The 20,325-nt window shown below is 36.5% G+C and overlaps 1 protein-coding gene across 3 annotated transcripts in view; it reads left to right on the plus strand.

The window, feature by feature from the left end:
* WDR44 (WD repeat domain 44) overlaps positions 1-20,325 on the plus strand; it is a 129,846-nt gene that overhangs the window by 94,386 nt on the left and 15,135 nt on the right. For all 3 annotated transcript variants that reach the window (XM_084790546.1, XM_084790547.1, XM_084790545.1), the window contains exons 10-15: positions 3,174-3,280; positions 4,813-4,964; positions 6,928-7,066; positions 8,816-8,880; positions 14,014-14,127; positions 18,997-19,119. In XM_084790546.1, coding sequence (XP_084646672.1) covers positions 3,174-3,280; positions 4,813-4,964; positions 6,928-7,066; positions 8,816-8,880; positions 14,014-14,127; positions 18,997-19,119 — 700 coding nt within the window. The remainder of the gene's footprint in view (positions 1-3,173; positions 3,281-4,812; positions 4,965-6,927; positions 7,067-8,815; positions 8,881-14,013; positions 14,128-18,996; positions 19,120-20,325) is intronic.

Here is a 20,325-nt window from a genome sequence, read left to right on the forward strand (position 1 = left end):
CCCATTCCTCCCTTCCTCCCACTTCCCCCCTACTCCCCTCCCCTATGTCTGTGTCTGAGGGGGACCTCCTCCTCCTGTATATGCTCATAGGGTATCAAGTCTCTCCTTGGTGACCTATTATCCTTCCTCTGAGTGCCACCAGGCATCTCCATCCAAGGGACATGTTCAAATATGGGGCACCAGAGTTTGTGTGAAAGTCAGATCTCCTTCTCCACTCACCAGTGGAGAATGTCCTGTCCATCGGCTAGTCTGGGTAGGGGTTCGAGGTTTACTGCCTATATTTTCCTTGGCTGTTGCCATAGTTTGCGGAGGACCCCAGGGCCCAGACTCGCCTGTAGTTTTCCAGGACCCGCTGGATCCTTCTATTTCCTCATTCTCCCAGGCTTCTCACACCTAAAGTCTCAATAGGATGCCCTCCCCTCTTACCCACTTTCCTGGTAGGTACAGTTTTTCATGGGGACGTACACCTTGGACTAGTGTCTCAATATAAGTGAGTATGTACCATTTAGCTCTTTTTGCTTCTGTGTGAACTCACTCATTATGACAATTTCTGGTTCAATCCATTTGTTTTTAATAGCTGAGTAGTATTCCATAGTGTAGATGTACCACAGTTTCTTTATCCATTCTTCTATTGAGGGACATGTAGGTTGTTTCCAAGTTCTGGAAACTGGTTTTATAGGGATGAGATGTAGCTCAGTGGCAGAGGCTCTTGGCTCAGTCCCCAGCACTACAAAAATAGTTTAGCATCTCTGTTTTCTGATGATTTGGAAAGTAATAACAGAAATGGATAAAATTGACAATGAAAATTTATAATAATCTCACAGCTATAAATCTGTTGTTCTGATGATGTATGAGTCATCAAGATCCTCCATAATTTTTTTCACAATGCTTGTAAATCAAAACAAGGAACCAGCACATGCTAAGCAAGCACCCTATCACTAAGCTATACCCACAGCTCTAGAATTCTTTTTTTTTCTCACAAGAGAGGATTACATTATGCCTGTAGATCATTGGCTTTCGTTTTTATTACTGTAAATAAAATAAGTCATGAACATCTCTTCACAGTAGCACCCAAAGATAAATATATTGCAGTCTTTCTATGAACCACATTAGAATTAGATACTGTAAATGCAGTAGTTAAGACAATTACACTTATGCCTTCATGGACCTTCCAGTTAAATGAGGAGGTGGATACTAAATATGTAATTATGCATAAAAGTGCAGCTGTATTTATGACTGCTGTAAAAGAAAACTGTAAGGTGCTGTGGAAGTCTACAAGAAGAAATCATGGTTTGGCTCAAGGAAGCCCATTTTGAAAGATTATTTGGTCTGAGACCTAAGAGGTAAATAGAAATGAGTAATCAGGATTAAAGTGTTTGAGTCAGAAGCAAGCACATGTGCAAAGGTCATGAGGTAAGTAATAGCTTGGCAATTCAAAGAACAAGGCTTTGTTTTGTTATATTTTATACCAGCACTTACTTATCCATTTTGCTGTTCATAGATATTTATATCTACTTTTTAATTAAAAAGAGAATAATTAGATCATATTTATGGAAGATTTTGATACTTGTGTTAATTTGTGTTTGGGGGTGTCAATTGGGAAAGCTCAGCCGAAGTTTATTACAGCTAATACCCAAATAAAAGAAAAATACAAGGGGTCATCTTAGACTTCCCTGGTATTCTATTTTGTACATACGTGACTTTTTTTAATTTTTAAAAGATTTATTTATTTATGTACACCAGAAGAGGGTACCAGATCTCATTGGAGATGGTTGTGAGCTACCATGTGGTTGCTGGGAATTGAACTCAGGACCTTTGGAAGATCAAGCAGTGCTCTTAACCTCTGAGCCATCACTGCACTCCAATACATGACTTTTTAATCCTTCCTTTTTGTTGGTAAATTGTGTTCTTAGAGACAAGTCTCTAAAGTAGTCCTCTCAAAATTATTTAACTGCATGTTTGTGGCCTTGTTACAAGCTCTTCTTATCTGGGGATGGTGCCCATAGATTTACATAAACATGCCCTTCCCTACCCAACTACTGTCAGTTATTATGCACACTTGAATGTTGCAGTCTAGATAGATGTTTTAATTTGATAATGATGAGATATGATAGATATTGATTTTTATTCAGAATTTTAGACACACCAAGACAGGGAAGATATTTTCTTCAAGGCTGTCAAATACAAATACCCAAAACACTAAGAATGTAACATTTATATAATTCCTGATTGTATAATGGTTCTTCTTGCTATATGTAGTTTATTGTATATATGTGTAATAATATAAGTGTATATGCAAAAAATAAAAAAGTTTAATTTAAAATAAACTTCTTAGGGGCTGGAGAGATGGCTCAGAGGTTAAGAGCACTGTCTGCTCTTCCAAAGGTCCTGAGTTCAATTCCCAGCAACCACATGGTGGCTCACAATCATCTATAATGAGATCAGGTGCCCTCTTCTGGCATGCAGGCACCCATGGGGGCAGAATACTGTATAAATAATAAATAAATAAATAAAATATTTTTTAAAACTTCTTAAACTAATATTTCTATTTCATATATGTTCAAGACAGTGCAAATCTATCTTTATCAGAAAATACCCTGATGGATATGATTAACCTTATTTTGTACTTAAGAAAGTCTGTAAAATAAGCACAAACAGAGAATTGGGATTAACATTTATTCATAATCTAGACTCCTAAATAGTAAATGAGTGTGTCACTATACATTTCATCACTTTTCTAATGTTAAATGTATAGGTGGTTTTCAATATCTTGATATTAAAAGTAATGTCACATCAAAAAAAGAAAATTGCAGCTCTAGAGCATATAATAAGTGATAACTGGGAGAAATCATATTCACATGTTTTCTTCAAAGGATATTGACTTGAATATTTTCATTCCGTAAAACAAGGAATCTGGAACTTGAATACCTACTATTAATGTTTTAAAAGATGGCTCTGGCTGGGCGGTGGTGGTGCACGCCTTTAATTATAGCGCTGGGGAAGCAGAGGTAGGTGGATTGCTGTGAGCTTGAGGCCAGCCTGGTCTACAAAGTGAGTCCAGGACAGCCAAGGCTACACAGAGAAGACCTGCCTCAAAAAAAGAGATAGATTTTAAGTTTGTCTGTGGATCTTGTACAGTTGTGTCAATGCATTTTTTGTTTATTTTTCTTCAGGACTCAACTAAAGAAATTCCTTGGAAAATCAGTAAAGAGAGCAAAGCATCTTGCAGAGGAATATGGTGAACGTGCTATAAATAAGGTTAAAAGTGTAAGAGATGAAGGTCAGTAAAATGAGGACATTTCAATTGAACAGTCCATTAATGTGCATTTTCTAAATTTAGCTTGTCATTTATAAGAAGCACTCTGTATCAGTGAATATAATAAACTTTTATAGCCTCAAATGAGTCACTTAATTTTATGAATTTGAAGAAAGATAATGTATAAGTTTTATATATGAATTGGTTCAGTATTTTGTGCTTATAACAACCTTGAAGGATTTACTGTACAATGATTATGTGGAAATTGGTTTTGTCAGACTTTTTGGCTTTTAAGAATCTTAAGGGACTAGAGAAATGGCTTAGTGGTTAAGAATACTGGCTGCTCTTTCAGGAAACTCATGTTAAATTTCCCAGCACTAACATGGCAGCCTAGAGCTATCTCTAACTCCAGTTTCAGGGGATCCACACCCTCTGTGGCTTCCATGGGCACCAGGCAGACATGTATTACACAGACACTCATGCAAACAAAACACTCATACCCATAAAAATACATAGACTTTTAAAAATGTTTTTTTAATCGAGTAAACTTAGGACCAGGGAATTATTTCATGGGTAAAAATGCTTGCCATGCAAGCCTGATGGGAGTCCTTGGAACTCATGCAGAAGCTAGATGCTGTAATGTGCATCTGTAATGCCAGCATATTTATTACATAGGAGGTGGAGAAAGGAGAATTACCCTTAGATTTATAGGCCAATTAGTGTGCAGTATGTAGCACAGCAGCAGAAAGAAAAAAACCACAAAAACAAAAACAAACAAAAAACAAGAGAGACTTGCTACAAAGAAGGTATAACACTAGAACCACTCTCCAAAAAATTGTTCTCTGATCTCTAATCTTGTGCCTTTGCATGTGTATGCACCCATCTCTCTCTCTCTCTCTCTCTCTCTCTCTCTCTCTCTCTCTCTCTCTCTCTCTCTCTCTCTCTCTCTCACACACACACACACGACACAAAACAAAGCTAGGGGATAGCAAGATGGCTCAGTGGGTAAAGGAGCTTGCTGCTAAGCCCAGTAATCAGAGTTGAATTTCTGTTATCTGTATATAATCTGTATTATAGAACAGAATAGACTCCATATATACCTCATGGCATGCACATGTTTACACAATAAATAATGTAAAAATAGATTTTCTTAATTTGCAGAGATTGTAGCCCACTGTACCTTTGTCATTATTGTACTCATTTGTTTTTCAATGCCAGCTACTCTTCTAAAAATTAACAAAAATCAAATAATTTAATCTCATAAGAACTCAATGAAGTGAGTATCATCATTATCCTCATTTTATAGGTGAGAAAACTGGATATAGATAAGTTGAGTAACTTTTCTATAGTCATGCAGATTATATATAACAGCTAGATTCAGATCTAATCAATCTAGCCTTAGACTCCATTTTCTCAACTAATATGTCATATAGTAATAGACAAATTTCACTTCTTTATTTACTAAAATAATCAATACGATGATCAATATACTTGAAAATATGACTGTAACTAGATATGAATTAACCATTGATGATTTTTGTTGCTTTTGTCTTCAGTGTTTCATACTGATCAAGATGACCCTTCATCAAGTGATGATGAAGGAATGCCATATACAAGACCAGTTAAGTTCAAGGCAGCACATGGTTTCAAAGGACCTTATGATTTTGATCAAATCAAAGTGGTGCAGGACCTTAGTGGTGAACATATGGTAAGCAACCATTTCAATTTTCATGGCTGGTAGGGTATTTCTTGAGGCTTCTATCAAACTCAAGAACAGTACATCTATATCACTACATTTAAATGAAGAGGTTGTCTCTGAATTATTGTTTTAAAAAGTAACATATCTGGCTGAGTGAAGTCTCTCTGTCCTATAATCCCAGCACTCAGAAGGCTGAGGAAGGAAGATGACGAGGTCGAGGTGAGCCTGTGCTGCATAGGGCAGCCCAAACTCAAAATAAAAATGAAGTTTAAAATAAATGAATTGTAGGCTGTATTACTGTGAAAACTATACAGAGGGACCAAACTTTAAAGCACTTAAATTAGAAAGTATTCTGTCATTTTTACAAATGTTTAAATATTCCCAACCATAATTTAAAGAACTATTTCAAGGCTAGGAATATGCAGAGCATACATAAAGCTCTACTTTTAGTCTCTATGACTTTTATGAAAAAAAAAATCAGAATTCTGAGTGTTTTTCTCAGTAAAATGTTCAGCCACGACACAGAGATAGGTAAAGGTTTACATTCTTTCAGATCTCACAAGTACCAGACTGGGTATGCGGCTTGGTGTTAGAGTGCTTCCTTCATAGATATGAGGCTCTGGTTTGATCCTGAATACTTCAAAGAAAAGAAATCAAGGCTGCCAATGTAGATGAAAATACTCAGATTGTATTGCAGTTAGCTTCTGCAAACCTAGGAACACAAGATAGCAGTCAAACTCAAACCTACGTAAACTCTGCTGAGCCTTTGATCAGGGAATCAAATAAAGCCTAAGTGTTGCCCTAACTACAAAGCAACTATGAACATCAGCTAGTGGCCATATTGAAATTTAAGTTGTTGTGCTTATAAACTATGCATCAAATGTTTTAATTGTTTACAATGTTTTCATTTTGGAATTTACTGAATTTTCTTATACTATATTGAACCCACCTTTATTTTCTACTTAAGTAAAATATGTTGGGATCAAAATGGCGATGTTATTTTTTTACTGTATTTGACTTTTATGGAAGTGAATGCTACTTAAGTAAATTAACTGTTGCTTCTAACTTGGATAATCTTTGTTCCTAAAGAATCTATATTACTAAACCTAAATGTGAGTTATAGTCGTATTTGTTGGGATAGGATTTGACATTTCCATACTAAAGACCCCTATTCTTTAACACTTTTCTGAACACAGTTCTCCACTGTTTTCAGTTTCCATAGAGAGTCTAGCCATATACTGTAGAGAGAAAAGTGAATAAGATCATATTACTTAGGTACCTCAAAGTGCTTCATGCCATGGCTGCCACAGCTAGGGTGGGCTTTATTCACTTCAGTCTTGGTAGGAGTTCTTAGTGACATGCGAGGGCTTTCTCTTAGCCCTTCATGCTCGCTTAAGGGACTGAGATTTCCAAGCTGTGGTTTGTGCTTTTTTGTTGTTGTTTTGTTTTGTTTTTTCAAGACAGGGTTTATCTGTAGCCTTGGCTGTCCTGGACTACCTTTGTAGACCATGCTGGCCTTGAACTCACTGAGATCCATTAGCCTCTGCCTCCTGAGTGCTGGGATTAAAGGCATGTGCCACCATGCCCAGCGGTTTGTGCTTTTCTAAACATTTCTGGCCTCTTGTGAATGCTCACAAATGGCACCTGAGGTTGCCCTCTGACCTCTATACACATGTTCATACATATGCATGTGTATATGCAACCAAAAATACCCCTCACTTTTATTAATATATGAATATAGTTCAGGAGTTTTAAATTTGTTAGATTAAACTATGGGAAATGGTATTGGTCCTAATAGACCTTTCTCTTGAAAGCTTCCCTTTGTGGTACTGTAGTATTATTGCACTTGTAGCCATGAGTTGTATTAGGGAAGTTTTATGTTATTCTGTATAATATGTCATAACTTCAAGGGTTGAGTTAAAGTAATGTCTTTTGAGCTTAAAAAGTCATTTTGAACTTTCTGTTTTCATAGGGAGCTGTTTGGACCATGAAATTTTCTCACTGTGGCCGATTACTTGCTTCAGCTGGACAAGACAATATAGTGAGGATATGGGCTTTAAAAAATGCTTTTGACTATTTCAACAATATGCGAATGAAATACAATACTGAAGGTATTTTTCATTTCTTTAAATACCTAAGTAAATCTGGAATTTTTGTGTTTAGGTGCAATATAGGTTGAGCATCCTCAGCTCCTGAATTCTAAATGCTTTGTAATCTGAAACTCATTAAACAGTGGGGAAATGCTCAAAGTATTTTAATTTTAGAGGCATTTCAGGTTTCTTTTTTTTTTTTAGATTAGAGATGCTGAACTTAAAAAGACCATGCAATTATTTAAAATCCAACAAATTCCAAAATCTAATAAGGAGTACTGTTCTGCTAAACTGGCCAGTTCCTCATTTGTAGCAACCACTACTTATCATAATAGCTAGCATTTGCATGCCATGACATTGTGTGCCTATAATCTTGACCCTCTGCAGGGCTAAGGCAAGAAGGTCCAGATTTCAGGGCGGACCAGGCTTATATATCAAGACTATTTCAAAAAATAAAAACAAGGCAAGCAGCAATAGAAAAAAATTCTAACCCTAATGAAAAGAATACCACAAAGCTTTTAATTCATACCTTTTCAAGTGTAGTATATAATTTTATCAATTACATTTAGAAATTACTTTATTCCTCTGGTAACCATCAGTTCTATTCTACATTAAAATGAAAAATCAAATTAAATTGGAAAAAGAGTAAGAATACTATATATAATCACTAAGTAAAGAAAGATTAAGAAAATAGCCATGAAAAGTAAATAAAGTTTGTCAATATATCAATGGATATATAAAAAAAATCTGTTAGCTGATAATGAAAAACCTCATAATAACATTAATTTATGGTAAATACAGTATATCTAAACAAAATATTCTTATGTGATGATTTAGGAAAGTATGAAGAATTTAAGTAAGTAGAGACTCTAATTTTAAGGGATTACTTATAAACTTTAATGTAACACACTTTATCTACAAACTATCCCTTCCCAATAATGTAAAAAGTTAAGAAATGGAAACAAGGAGAATGGAGTCAACTGTTGATGAGAATATAGAGTACAATCAAAGCACCAATTTAAGCAACAGAGGTTTCTAGAGATTCATTCAGCCACCTAGTTAGACCCTATGCTTTGTTTTGTTTAGAGATTTCTTGGTACTAGAAATTGAACCTAGGTCCTCAAGTATACCAGGTGTCTATTTAAGTTCTATGATTAAGTTATATTCTCAATCTGCCTTCCATTAAAAAAAATTATCATGTGGTCCTGTCTCACTGTGTTGCCAGGCAGGCCTTAAACTTAAGCTCTTCTTGCCTCAGCCTTATGAGTATCTGGGGACTCTTGAGTTTCCGTAACATATGTTGTAGCACATAATCGAAGATGGTGATATGTTTGTCAAGGCAAAGTTGTAGAGGGAGGGAGGGAGCTCTTCCTGGTCTACCTGGTCATTTTTTTCTTGTTCTACCTGAAGCAAAAAGACAATTTCAATTGCCTTTGAGAACTAACCTCAGCTCAGACCCTTTGTTGGTCTTTTGTTGTTTTCCCTTGCTATTTCTTGTAGTGGGTAATGATGTATTTACTATGAACAACGAGGATTAAATGATATTTTGTTTAGAGAACTGGCTAAGCCATTTTATTTAAATTGTTTTAAATGATAAAGATGAGTGTGTAGGTGCTTGTGTAGTTATAGTTCACATTTAGAAAATGGGTTTTTCCAGGCTGTTATATTCTGTGACTATCACTATTTTTACAATATTTTTGTTGGTAGATAAGTATATATATATATATATATACATATATGGGTTTTTTACAATTATTGTGCTGTTTTTAGGACGTGTGTCACCATCACCATCTCAGGAAAGTCTAAGCTCATCAAAATCTGACACAGACACAGGGGTATGTTCACATTTTATGGTTACTATTGTGAAATGCTATGATTTGTTTGATGCCCTTAAATAATTTTCAATTATAAAAACATTCTGTCAAGGCATTTAATTAAAATTAACATGTAATTTTAAAAGTGTTTTGACTGTTAGTATTCCCAAGTGAGAAATTCTCAAGTTTCAAGACTACCAAATAGTGAATAGTATTATTCAAGGTACCAACCTACAGATGCATACCTAAATAAAATATAATCACTTTTATCATTTCAGGTTTAATATTTCTAAAATAATAATAATTGTGCCACTTTATAGTTTAATTAATTATAGTTAAGTTCTTCTGGTGTCTATTGAGTATGTCCAGGAAAAAGTCACTTCTTAGTATGGCCTCGCATTGCTTTTCTAACTCAGTTTCAATACTCTGCGGTCCAGGACTTCTGCTTTCTGTGCTGCTCTGCATCCTAATTATTCCTTCACAGTGATTCTTTCCCCATGTTTTTGCTTTGTCCAGAAGGCCCCCTCTAGGTCCAGCTCAAATAGCTTATATTCTCTTACTACTTTCCCTAAATCTAGCAGTTGAAATTATTATGCATGTGTTTTGATAATATGTGCTTTTATATTTATATTGTTTACCGTATCTTCCTTTTCAGCTTGTTTGCCTCTTTAGGCTTTGGACTAACCGTGACCATCTTACTCCATGCTGGCTGTAGTAGGTGTGCAGTCAGCACTGAGTTCCTGCCTCTGTGCTTTTATTCTGTTTTTCCTTTACCTCGGTGCTTCCAGTCTCACTTCTTCCCATTCAAGCTATGCCCATTTTTCATGGTCCACTTTTTCTCTAAAGCCTTCACTTGCTAATAAAGGGTGACACTTGTAACTGCTTTGCTCTGGGGAAAAGGTTTTATTTATAAGTTTAATTTACTAAAAAGCTTCTAGGTATTTATTACTTTTAAAAACAGCCTATACTGTATAGCAGCTTACAAATTTGTAACTACTTCTGCCAGGTGCCCACCTCTGGATGGGTATAATTAAAATGTTAATTGAGTACAAGACATTACAATAAGAACTATTAAACTTGCTTAATAGACAGCTTCACCCAAAGCTTATCATTTGTGCAAAAATGTAAAAGTAGTAAGGAAATGATCCTCTTTATATATAGGAGGGAGTATAGCTACAAGATAGGTCTACTGTGTTTAAGAAATAGCATCTAACTCTAGGTAGCCACTGGGCAAGCAGGAGAATTAAGTAACAAACATGAGTATAGGGTACTGCAAGAATACATGGGTGCTGGGAATCAGACCTGGGTCTTCTTGAAAAATGGCCTCTTAACCTCTGAGACTTCTCTCCAGCACAAGGAGACATTTTTAAATAATCAAGAAACCAATTAAACATCCCAAATCTGAAATACTACAAATAGAAAGTTCATCATCGTGAAAACTTTTCTCATGCACAAGATAATTAATACTATAGCTGGTGTAGTGGCTCACACCTTTAAGTCTTGCACTTGAGAGCCAGAGGCAGGCAGATATCTGAGTGAGTTTAGGTCAGCCTGGTCTACTGAGTTATTTCTAAGACAGCCAGAGCTACACAGAGAAACCCTATCTAAAAATAACAAAAAAAATGATTATTAAAAATATTGAGTGACTGGAGGGCTGGAGGTAGAGTGCTGTGGCTCTGGATTAGATCTCCAATACCAAAAATGCAGGGAAAAGAAAATGAATGTCTAAAGAGAAGAGACCTAGTGGTGTGGAGAGGGCAGGGGCTAGACTGATGGTTCAGAACACTTGTTGCTCTGCAGAGCATCTGTATTCAGTTTTTGGCACTGACATGGTGGCTCACAACCATCCCTAACTGCAGTGCCATGTGACCTAGCACCCTCTACTGACCTCAAAGACATCAGGCATACACTTAGTACACACACATACACAAACACACAAACACGTATACATGCATACATACATGTAGGCAAAGTACTCATACACATAAAAAAAACAAATAATTTTTTTTAATTAAAGAGGCCTGGAATTGCTGTTAAGTGAAATGTGCTTAAGCAGTAATGAAAAATAAATTATTATTAAGTTGGCTTTTATGTAATGAGGCAAGAATATTAACATTATGCCTTTAATCAGGGTTAACTAGTCTGGAAGTAAACTTTGGGGAAAAGTTGATCTCTAGAAGTGATTGGTAAACAGTCCAAATCTCTATGTTCTGGTCTGCCTGCATGGTTCCTGTGAAGATGTTTCTATAAATGTTTAAAGTTCTATATAGGGTTAGAGGTATAGTACGGTATTGAGAGTCATTGTCTAGCATGCATGAGGCCCTGGAGTCCATCCTCAGCACTAAAAATCACCCTCCATTATAAACAAATAATAGTCATAGCTTATTTCTCTGTCCCATAGTTACTTTCCTAATTCAAGGCCTCATTTTTTCCTGTATTTTAATATTTGATGATTTTATTATTAAAATATAATTACATCCTTTCCCTCATTCCCTTTCCTTATTCTATCCCCCCCCCACACACACACACACACTTTTTTTTCCTCTTAAATTCCTGGCCCTCTTTTTCTTTAATTGTTATTCTCTCTCTCCCTCTCCCTGCTCTCTCACACAAATACACATAAATAATATAACCTGTTTAGTATGATTAGTGTTGTTTATGTGCACATGAATTCAGGGTTGAGCACTTGGTATCATATAAACAATTAGAGAGGCTCATCCCTGTGGGGAAGACTATACTAGTTTGTCCTTAAGTGAGTTGCCATGACATTTTCCTCCTTCCTCATTGCATGTCTTTTGGTGTTGTCTTTGTTTCGGTCTTATTTTGACAGCCATATAGTAGAGAGAAGTGTCATGGATGAAGCATCCCTTGCCATTTCTAGGAGATACAATCTCACAGCAGATACCCTGGTCCTCTGGCTCTTAAAAATCTTTCTGCTCGTTTCCCTTAGTTTTGTTAAATGATAATGTGGTTCTTAAATTATTTTTAAGCATTAATTCTCAAGGATTATTTTTGTTTGTTTGGACAACTAACATTCATTTCAGGATAGATGGCTCAGTATTTTGTTTTTTGGGTTTTTTGTTTGTTTGTTTGTTTGTTTGTTTTAGGATTTTTATTTTATTTTTTTGGTTTGTTGTTGTGGTTGTTGTTGTTGTTTGGAGACAGGGTTTCTCTGTGTAGCTTTGGCTGTCCTGGACTCACTTTGTAGACCAGGCTGACGTGAGCTGATGGAGATCTGCCTGCCTCTGCCTCCCTGAGTGCTGGGATTAAAGGCATGCGCCACCACGTCAGGCTGATGGCTCAGTTGCTCAAGGCTAGGCTCATAACCAAAAATAGAAGGTCCCTAAATCTCAGGTGTAGGAGTTGTGTTAGCTATAGCCGTTGGGGATAGGCACCCTATGACCAGTGTTTCTCTGCATTTTGACCAGTTGTGATTTTTCTGTAACAGCCTCTACTTGTTGCAAATAGAAGATTCTTTGGTGAGGGCTGGTAGCTATAGTTATCCGTCAGTGTGAAATAAGTATTTACAGTGCAGTTAGAAATTGTGCTGGGTTAGTAGTAGTAGGTTCTCTTGTTGGCAGTAGTAGGTTTTCTTTTAAGATGCATACTCTCACTAGCCCCAGACACTTGCCAAGTTTCTAATACCAGCTGGGAATCCCCTCCTGTTGAGTAGGCCTTAAATCCAATTGCAGTTGCTGGTTACTGCCAAGATTTGAATGCTACTGCTACAGTCTTAGGGATATCACATGCTGCTATTGTTATGGTTCACAGGCTTTGCAGGCTTCACAGTTCACAGTTCACAGGCTGGGTACAACTGTTGATTGCTTGTCTCCCTGATAGCACTTCCCTAAACTTTAAAGTTAGTCCTCAGGGAGGAGGCCTTCAAGTCAAACCTCGCTTGGATCTTTCAAGACCTGTACCTCAAGTCAAACCTGCATTCTTCAACTCACTTTTTCCCACCTCCACGTGCAGGAAACAGGATTTGACATTCTTCACAGTTGTCTTTCTAAAGCTCCAGTCCGATCTTGTTACCTTTCCTTTTCAGAATTCTGTATTGGTTCTCCATGGCCTTCTCCCACCTAGAATTTTGAGCTCAATTTTGAGATCCGTCATGAGGTCGTCTCAAAAGTACTTTTCCACACTCATATCTTTTTTATAATTCCATGAATTTTTGTCTTTATCCTCATCCAGCCACTCTTCCCTAAGCATACAGGCTTAGCAGGAACTCCATATTTTCTCTCATGCTACCTGCTTTAAAGCAGTTGAGAAATAAATCTGGAGTTTCTAGTTAGATCACATATTCTGTCTTGAATCTCTTGTTCACAGGTGGCTGTGTGACTTTCTAATATGGTACTTTAACCTCTTGGGCCTGTAGGGGTTTTTTCTTAATGTCTTCATATTCATGGTGCTAATACCTATTTCAAAGAGTTGCTAGGATTCATTCAGATGATAAATATACAAAGCATGCAATAACTAATTTTGGCATGCATGTATGGCATTATTTTCTACACACCTCTGCAAAATATAAGAAACCTAATTATAAATGGCTTAAATAATGAGGAAGTGAATCAAGAGGTAAGGCTCCTCAGAGCTCATTAGCTCAGCAATTTCACCAGAGTTCCATCAGCTTTCTGCTTTTTACTCTTTTGTCTTGGGCCTTTCCCTACCTTCTGGTCCTAAGAAGGCAGATACAGTGTCACATTGAGATGTTCAAAGACAAGAAAAGGGGAAAGTCTCGTTAGTGGGCTCTGTTGAATACACCCTGTGGCTAAACTAGTCATCCTTGGGAAATGGAGTGAGTTAATCTTAAATTAGTTTAGCCCAGTCATGACTCACCCCCTTGAGCTGGTTCCACTTCTCCTGAAGAAACAGATGATAAGAAAAGGTCAAAGGAAGGGGCTGCTTTAGAGAGGGGGAAGAATGTGGTAGTAGGGTCTATTGCCCCAGGAATGATTCTAATTTGTTATTTCCTGGAGAGAAAGAAAGGTGGTAAGTAATAAATCAGCATAAACAGAGGAGTCTGTTTTGGGTGGCTTGAGATTTCAGTTGAGCATCATACAAATTGATGAGAGAACAAGTGGGTGTGAAAAGTCTGATGTTCTTGTTTTAATAGCATTACATCTCAGTTTTAAAGTTTATTTTATGTCTAACTAGGTATGTAGTGGAACTGACGAAGACCCAGATGACAAAAATGCACCGTTTCGGCAGCGGCCATTTTGCAAATATAAAGGGCATACTGCTGATCTCCTTGATCTTTCCTGGTCTAAGGTAAGAAATTATTATTTGAATTACATATTAATGTGTATGACTTTGACCTTGATATTGTAAAATGTCTTATTTGTATGATTATTATCACAGTAGCAAGTGTCAGCTGTCTACGTTGTAAAAGTTATTTACAAGCTAATCTAAGTTCTAAAAAAGAGGAGGTTCAAGTAAATGTTAATACTGCTTAACAATCTAGATCTATCTGTGTATTATTTGCCATTTGCTTTTTATATGCAGTGATTTTCGGAAAGAAATGATCCTTAACAAAAATGAATTTGACTTCAGCTACAAAGATCAAGTCTAGTCAATCTTTAAACCTGCTTTAAGGCTAAGTTGCTACCTTCGTGCAATTTCTCATTTTTCCTTAACAATTCATTTTGTGAAGTTTTTCCCAAAGAGCAATATTATATTAGAAGTAAAGGGATAATTTTGCCACTGAATACCTCAACAGCTTTTTTAAAAATTAAGATCAACAGCCAAGGCTACACAGAGAAACCTGTCTTGGGGGGAAAAAAAACACAGAAAGAAAATCTTTAAACAACTTGAGAAAAATGAACTGTGTTAACTAGATAGTAATATCTGGGATACAAGTGGTACCCATATATTTTAATCATGTCATAAAAAACCTTATGTAGCACAGAGATATTAATTGTAAGTTAAATCAAACGGCACTTGAGATCTGCTTGCTTGCTTGCAAGAGAAGAGACAGGTAGACCCATGGACTCTCTGACAAGCCAGCCTAGCCTGCCTGGAAAGTTCTAAGCCAGTAAAAGACTCAGTCTCATAAAATAAGTACTAGCTCAGGAACAACACCTAAGGTAACCCACTGACCTTCACATGCATATGCATACATGTACATGTGCACACACGAACACAAACAGGAACAGAGCCAGTGTTTTGGGGGGGGAAATTAAATGTTTAGTCTTAAAATTTTTTAATTACATCTATTCACTTATTTCTGTATGTATATGTGTGTGCACATGTGCCAAGGTATGCATATGGGGGACAGAGAACAAGTGAGATTCAGTTCTCTCCTACCGTGTGTGTCCCAGTGATTGTCCTCAGGTCATCAAGGCTTAATAGCAAACACCTTTGCCCTCTGAGTCATCTCAATGTCCCAAGATCCTTTTTACATATAAATCAAGAGTTTTATGTCTGACTTTTTTATATTTTAGTTGACACATTATAATTATATTAATGAAGTATAGATAATGATAAAAAAAATCAGGAAATTTGCATCTACTTCCTTAAAGATTTATCATTTTGTATTTGATGCTTGTAGATTCCTCTTTTCTAGTTCTTTAGAAAATCTATAATAAATACTTGTAGCTTACAGACAGTATCCTGTACTATGGAATACTAGAACATACTCCTCTTACCTAATTGCATTTTGGTGCAAAACTAAACAGACTCAGCACCGCGCGCGCGCGTGTGTGTGTGTGTGTGTGTAAGAAAATAGTCAAAGAAAAAGAGACATCAATTCAAGAGGGAGTAAGAGAGGGCATGAGAGTGTTGAAGGAAAAGAACATGGGAAGGTTTAGAGAGAAAAAAGGAAAAGGGGAAATTGATGTAATTATATTTTAATTAAAATCAAATGATAAACTGAGAACGTATAAACATTTGTTTGCTTGGTATTTTGTATTTCATGTTCACTCAAAACATACCTCTTGGGGGCTGGAGAGATGGCTCAGAGGTTAAGAGCATTGAGTACTTTTCCAGAGATCCTGAGTTCAATTCCCAGCAACCACATGGTGGCTCACAAGCATCTATAATGTGATCTGATGGCCTCTTCTAACCTGCAAGTATACATGTATACATGCAGGCAGAACACTGTACACATAATAAACAAATCTTTTTTAAAAAATACCTGTTGTTCACTTAACCACCTAGTTAAGAGCATAACTCTGGAGTCAGGCTCTAGGACTCATATTCTAGCTACTTTGCCACTGATAGTTGTGGACTTTTTGACAACTTTTTTTAACTTTACCATGCCTCACTTGCACAATAGGCATAATAAAAGTAGCATCTTTGTAGAATTATAGGGAACAATTACCTGAATAAATACAAAGCACTTACATAGAGCTAGAGAAATGGCTCAGCAGCTAAGAGCACTTGCTGATTTTGCACAGGACCTGGGTTTCATTCCCAGCACCCACATGATGGCTCACAACCATCTGCTTCTCCTGTGCCAGGAGATCCAACAGTCTCTTCTTGCCTCCATGAACACCAGCTAGGCATGCAGTACTCATACATTCATACCAGCAAAATACTCATACACATAAAATCTTTTTTAATGAAACTACTTGGCACATAGTAAATGTTCAGTTAACATCTGTGAATGGGATTGGTTCCCAACATCTGCATGGGGAAGTTTACAACTGCCCATAACTCCAGCACTAAAAGGATACCTCTGTCCTCTGCGGACTACTACAGTTAATGTGCAAGTGCACCTGTACACATGTGTGCACACACACAGACACACACACACAATTAAAAATAAAGAAATAAAAAATGATCTATTAATGTGCCAGGTAGAGGATTTTAGGCACTGAGGACACCAAATTGAAGTATTTTATATGTGTTCTCTATTTGTATTCAATCAAAACAGGTGAAGTTACTGATGTTTATCAAGGATTTGAAAAAGATTCGTATGACTTAAGGAACATACTGAGAAGTGTGTAGCTAGGCAGTGGAGAGTATAATTCACACTCCATATCTTCGGAGCATTACTCTCTAGCCAATCCTGATGTCAGAATAGCTCATCACCCTACAGAAGCTAGCATACAAAACACAAAAATGATTGGTACATTGCAAAGATTTAAGAATTCATAAATTCCTCCTTTCTTGAATTCTTCACAAATTCTTTTGTAGGTCACAAAAATGTATTTAGTATCAGTCTACATATTTGCCTTAAGAATGGTGGTAGTTTGTAAGCTTTGACTTCCTGATTCTTGATATTATGGATACTAGTCATAAAAAGATAAATACAGAAAACAAGAGAGTACAACACTTTCAAAACATTTGTAGAAGTTATCTACATTAATGTGTGTGTGCGTGCATGTGTGTATTCCTAAATATACAAATACAATCAGCTTAATACAATGTTACTTGTACGTTATGTTTTCAGGGCTGACCATTTTGATATTGAATAACAAATTGGGGTGCTTTTTCCTGGGAAAGACCTGTCACTGTCTTAATTGCTTTCCTAGTGATATGGAGAGACACTATAACCAAGGAATATAATAAATGATTTCATTTATTGTATAAATAAAATATATAATAAATAATTGATATAAAATAATTGGTGGCTAGCTTACAGTTTCCGAGAATGAGTCCATGATGAGCATGGCAGCAGGCAAGAATGCATACAAGAGAGAGCTAACTGAGAAGGGCTTGGGCTTTTGAAACCTGAAACCCACTCCTCAAAGCACACCTTCTCCAACAAGACCATACCTCCTTGTCCTTCCCAAACAGTCCCACCAACTGTGGAGCAAGCCTTGGCATCCACAAATGGTGAAATTAAAACCATGAAACACCACATGTGGATCCAAACTCTGTATTTTAATAATAAAGTGTAATATCTGTTTTAAAATAGGTACTTTAAATGTGTTTTGTAGACTAGCTCATTACAGTTATAGCCAAATCAATATTTTTACAATTAGTCTTTTTGTTTATTTTTTATTGTTTTTGAAAACAGGGTCTCTGGTAGCCAGGGTGGCTTCAAGCTTACTATGTAGCTAAGGATGACTTTGAACTCCTCTGATTCTCCTGCCTCCATATCCCAAAGATGATAGCTATGAGCTACCACAGGATAACGATTAAGGGTTCTTATTACTTTGGGCAAATGACAAAGCATCTTGATATTTTCTGTACTCTACAAAACATGGTTAGACCCTACCTGGAGTTAGACCACTTACTCTTGAACTCTACCACTGGCAGGCTGTGTAATCTTAGGCAAGTTATTTAAATTTTCTGTGCCTCACTGTTTTCGTTTGTCAAAAAAGATGATAATATGCCTCCTTCACAGAGTTGCTGTATAGTGCTAAGAACAAAGTCTTTAGTAAATTATATGTACTCCATAAATGTTATTACATCCTTGATTTGTTTGTCATCTTTAGACATGTCAAAAATACTAGAGTCCCTTTGAGTTTCAACATTCAGTGTAATACGTAGTTCTCCCCTTTAAATAGATGAGTTTTAGAAGCTATTGAGACTTGACCAACCAGAAGCTTTGGATGGGTACATGTTTGGTTTCAGGGAAATTGGGCAAATACAGTGCCTAACATCAGTTACTCTACCTCTTCCAGCTCAGAAAGTTCTGTGATGTATTCTGAGAAATTTGACATTTTCTTGCCTAGAGTATGACAGGAGCACAATAACTTTTTATTTCTATGCTGCATTACAGAGTAATCTTTTTGAAGACATTTTAAATGACAATTAGGATCCATGTAAGTTAGAATTCACCAGTGTTCTTGGTGTGAAAAATAACTAAACTGAAATAATCTAATTAATAGATATCATGTATTCATAGTTAAGTTTAAATATGTGCAGGTCATAACAGCTAAGGCACTCCTTAATCCTCTGCTAGCACCTGACATACTTCCTCTCATACATTGTAAGATTCGTAGTAATGTAACAAGTAATTCTAAAAACATCTTAAAATCGGTGAACTACACTAGATAATTTGAGACAATAAAAATTTTTCAAGTGAATTGAATTGGTTGTGTTCTTTATGACGCTGTGTATAGTAATAACATAGTATATAAAACTAAAAACTGGGAAATAAAACTATAATCCTAGTTTGATTTCGTTGGGTAAATAGTGTTTTCATATATACAGTAATAAAGTAACTGATACAATTTTTTTCCATAGAACTACTTTCTGCTCTCTTCTTCTATGGATAAAACAGTCAGGTTATGGCACATTTCTAGAAGAGAATGCCTTTGCTGTTTTCAACATATAGACTTTGTCACTGCCATCGCTTTTCATCCAAGAGTAAGTAACTATTTATACATTTTTTATCATGTTAAAAGGAAGATGAAGAAACTTGATTTCTGTGGAAAACAGTTGGGACTACAGGATAAAAACAAACATTACTAGCCACATAATTAAGAACAACTTAAATTAATGTTCTATTTTGCTATAAAAGTGGGAAACAGCGTGGTTGCACAAGCATTTAATTCCTGCGCTCTGGAGGCTAAGACATGTGGATCTCTGAGTTTGAAGCCAGCCTAATTTATATACTTAGTTTTAGTACAGCCAGGGTTACCTAAAGAGACCCTGTCTCAAAAAAAAGGGGGGGGGAGGGGATGGGGATGTAGCTCAGCAGAGTATTTACTTAGCAAGTAGGAGGCCCTATAAGTACTGCAAAACTGGGTGTGGTGATGTATCTGTATTCACAGCTGGAAAGGGAGTGATCAGAAGTTTAAGGTCACTCTTGACTACACAATGAGTTTGAGGCCAGTCTGGGATACATAAGACCCTGTCAATCAGTCAGTTATTGGAAAAGAGATATTCTAATAATTTGTGTTATGTTCTAAATATAGTAGTAAAAGTCACCCCAAGTCCTTAATAACACACATAGAATATAAATAAAGTATACTACTAAAAATGAGAGATTGACAACACAGAAAGAAAAATAGCAGCTAAACATCTAGTACATGCCTGTAATCCCAGCTCTCTTGAAGCTGAGTCAGGAGGATCCCCAGTTTGAGGCTAGGCTGGGCTATGTGGCAAGACATTGTCTCTAAAAGGAGGAAACAGTAGGTGTAAAATGGTAATGGTAAGTATATACGGTGAAAATTGTGGAAAGGTGAGGAGGAGAAAGACAAAGTACAAAGGACTGAAATAGGTAACAATGAAATTTCATTATATGATATCCTGAGTTAATGTTTAGTGTCTTGAAACATTGTTAATATTATTTTCGTATGTGTTGTATGTGTGTGTGTGCTTGTGTATATATGTGTGCACATGTGGGTATCCTTGCCATGCGTTCACTTGTGGAGGCTAAGGTCAACATTGGGTTATCTTCCTCTAGCATACTGTAGCCTACTTTTTAATACCAATAACATTTTTTAGTTATGTATATGGGTATTTTGCATGTATACCTGTGTACCACATGTGTGCCTGGTACCCTCCAAAGCCAGAGAGCATGTTAGATCCTTTGGAAATGGAGTTATAGATGCTGGTGAGCCACCGTGT

The sequence above is a fragment of the Acomys minous genome (assembly GCF_964271855.1).
Source record: "Acomys minous genome assembly, chromosome: 7".
NCBI lineage: Eukaryota > Metazoa > Chordata > Mammalia > Rodentia > Muridae > Acomys > Acomys minous.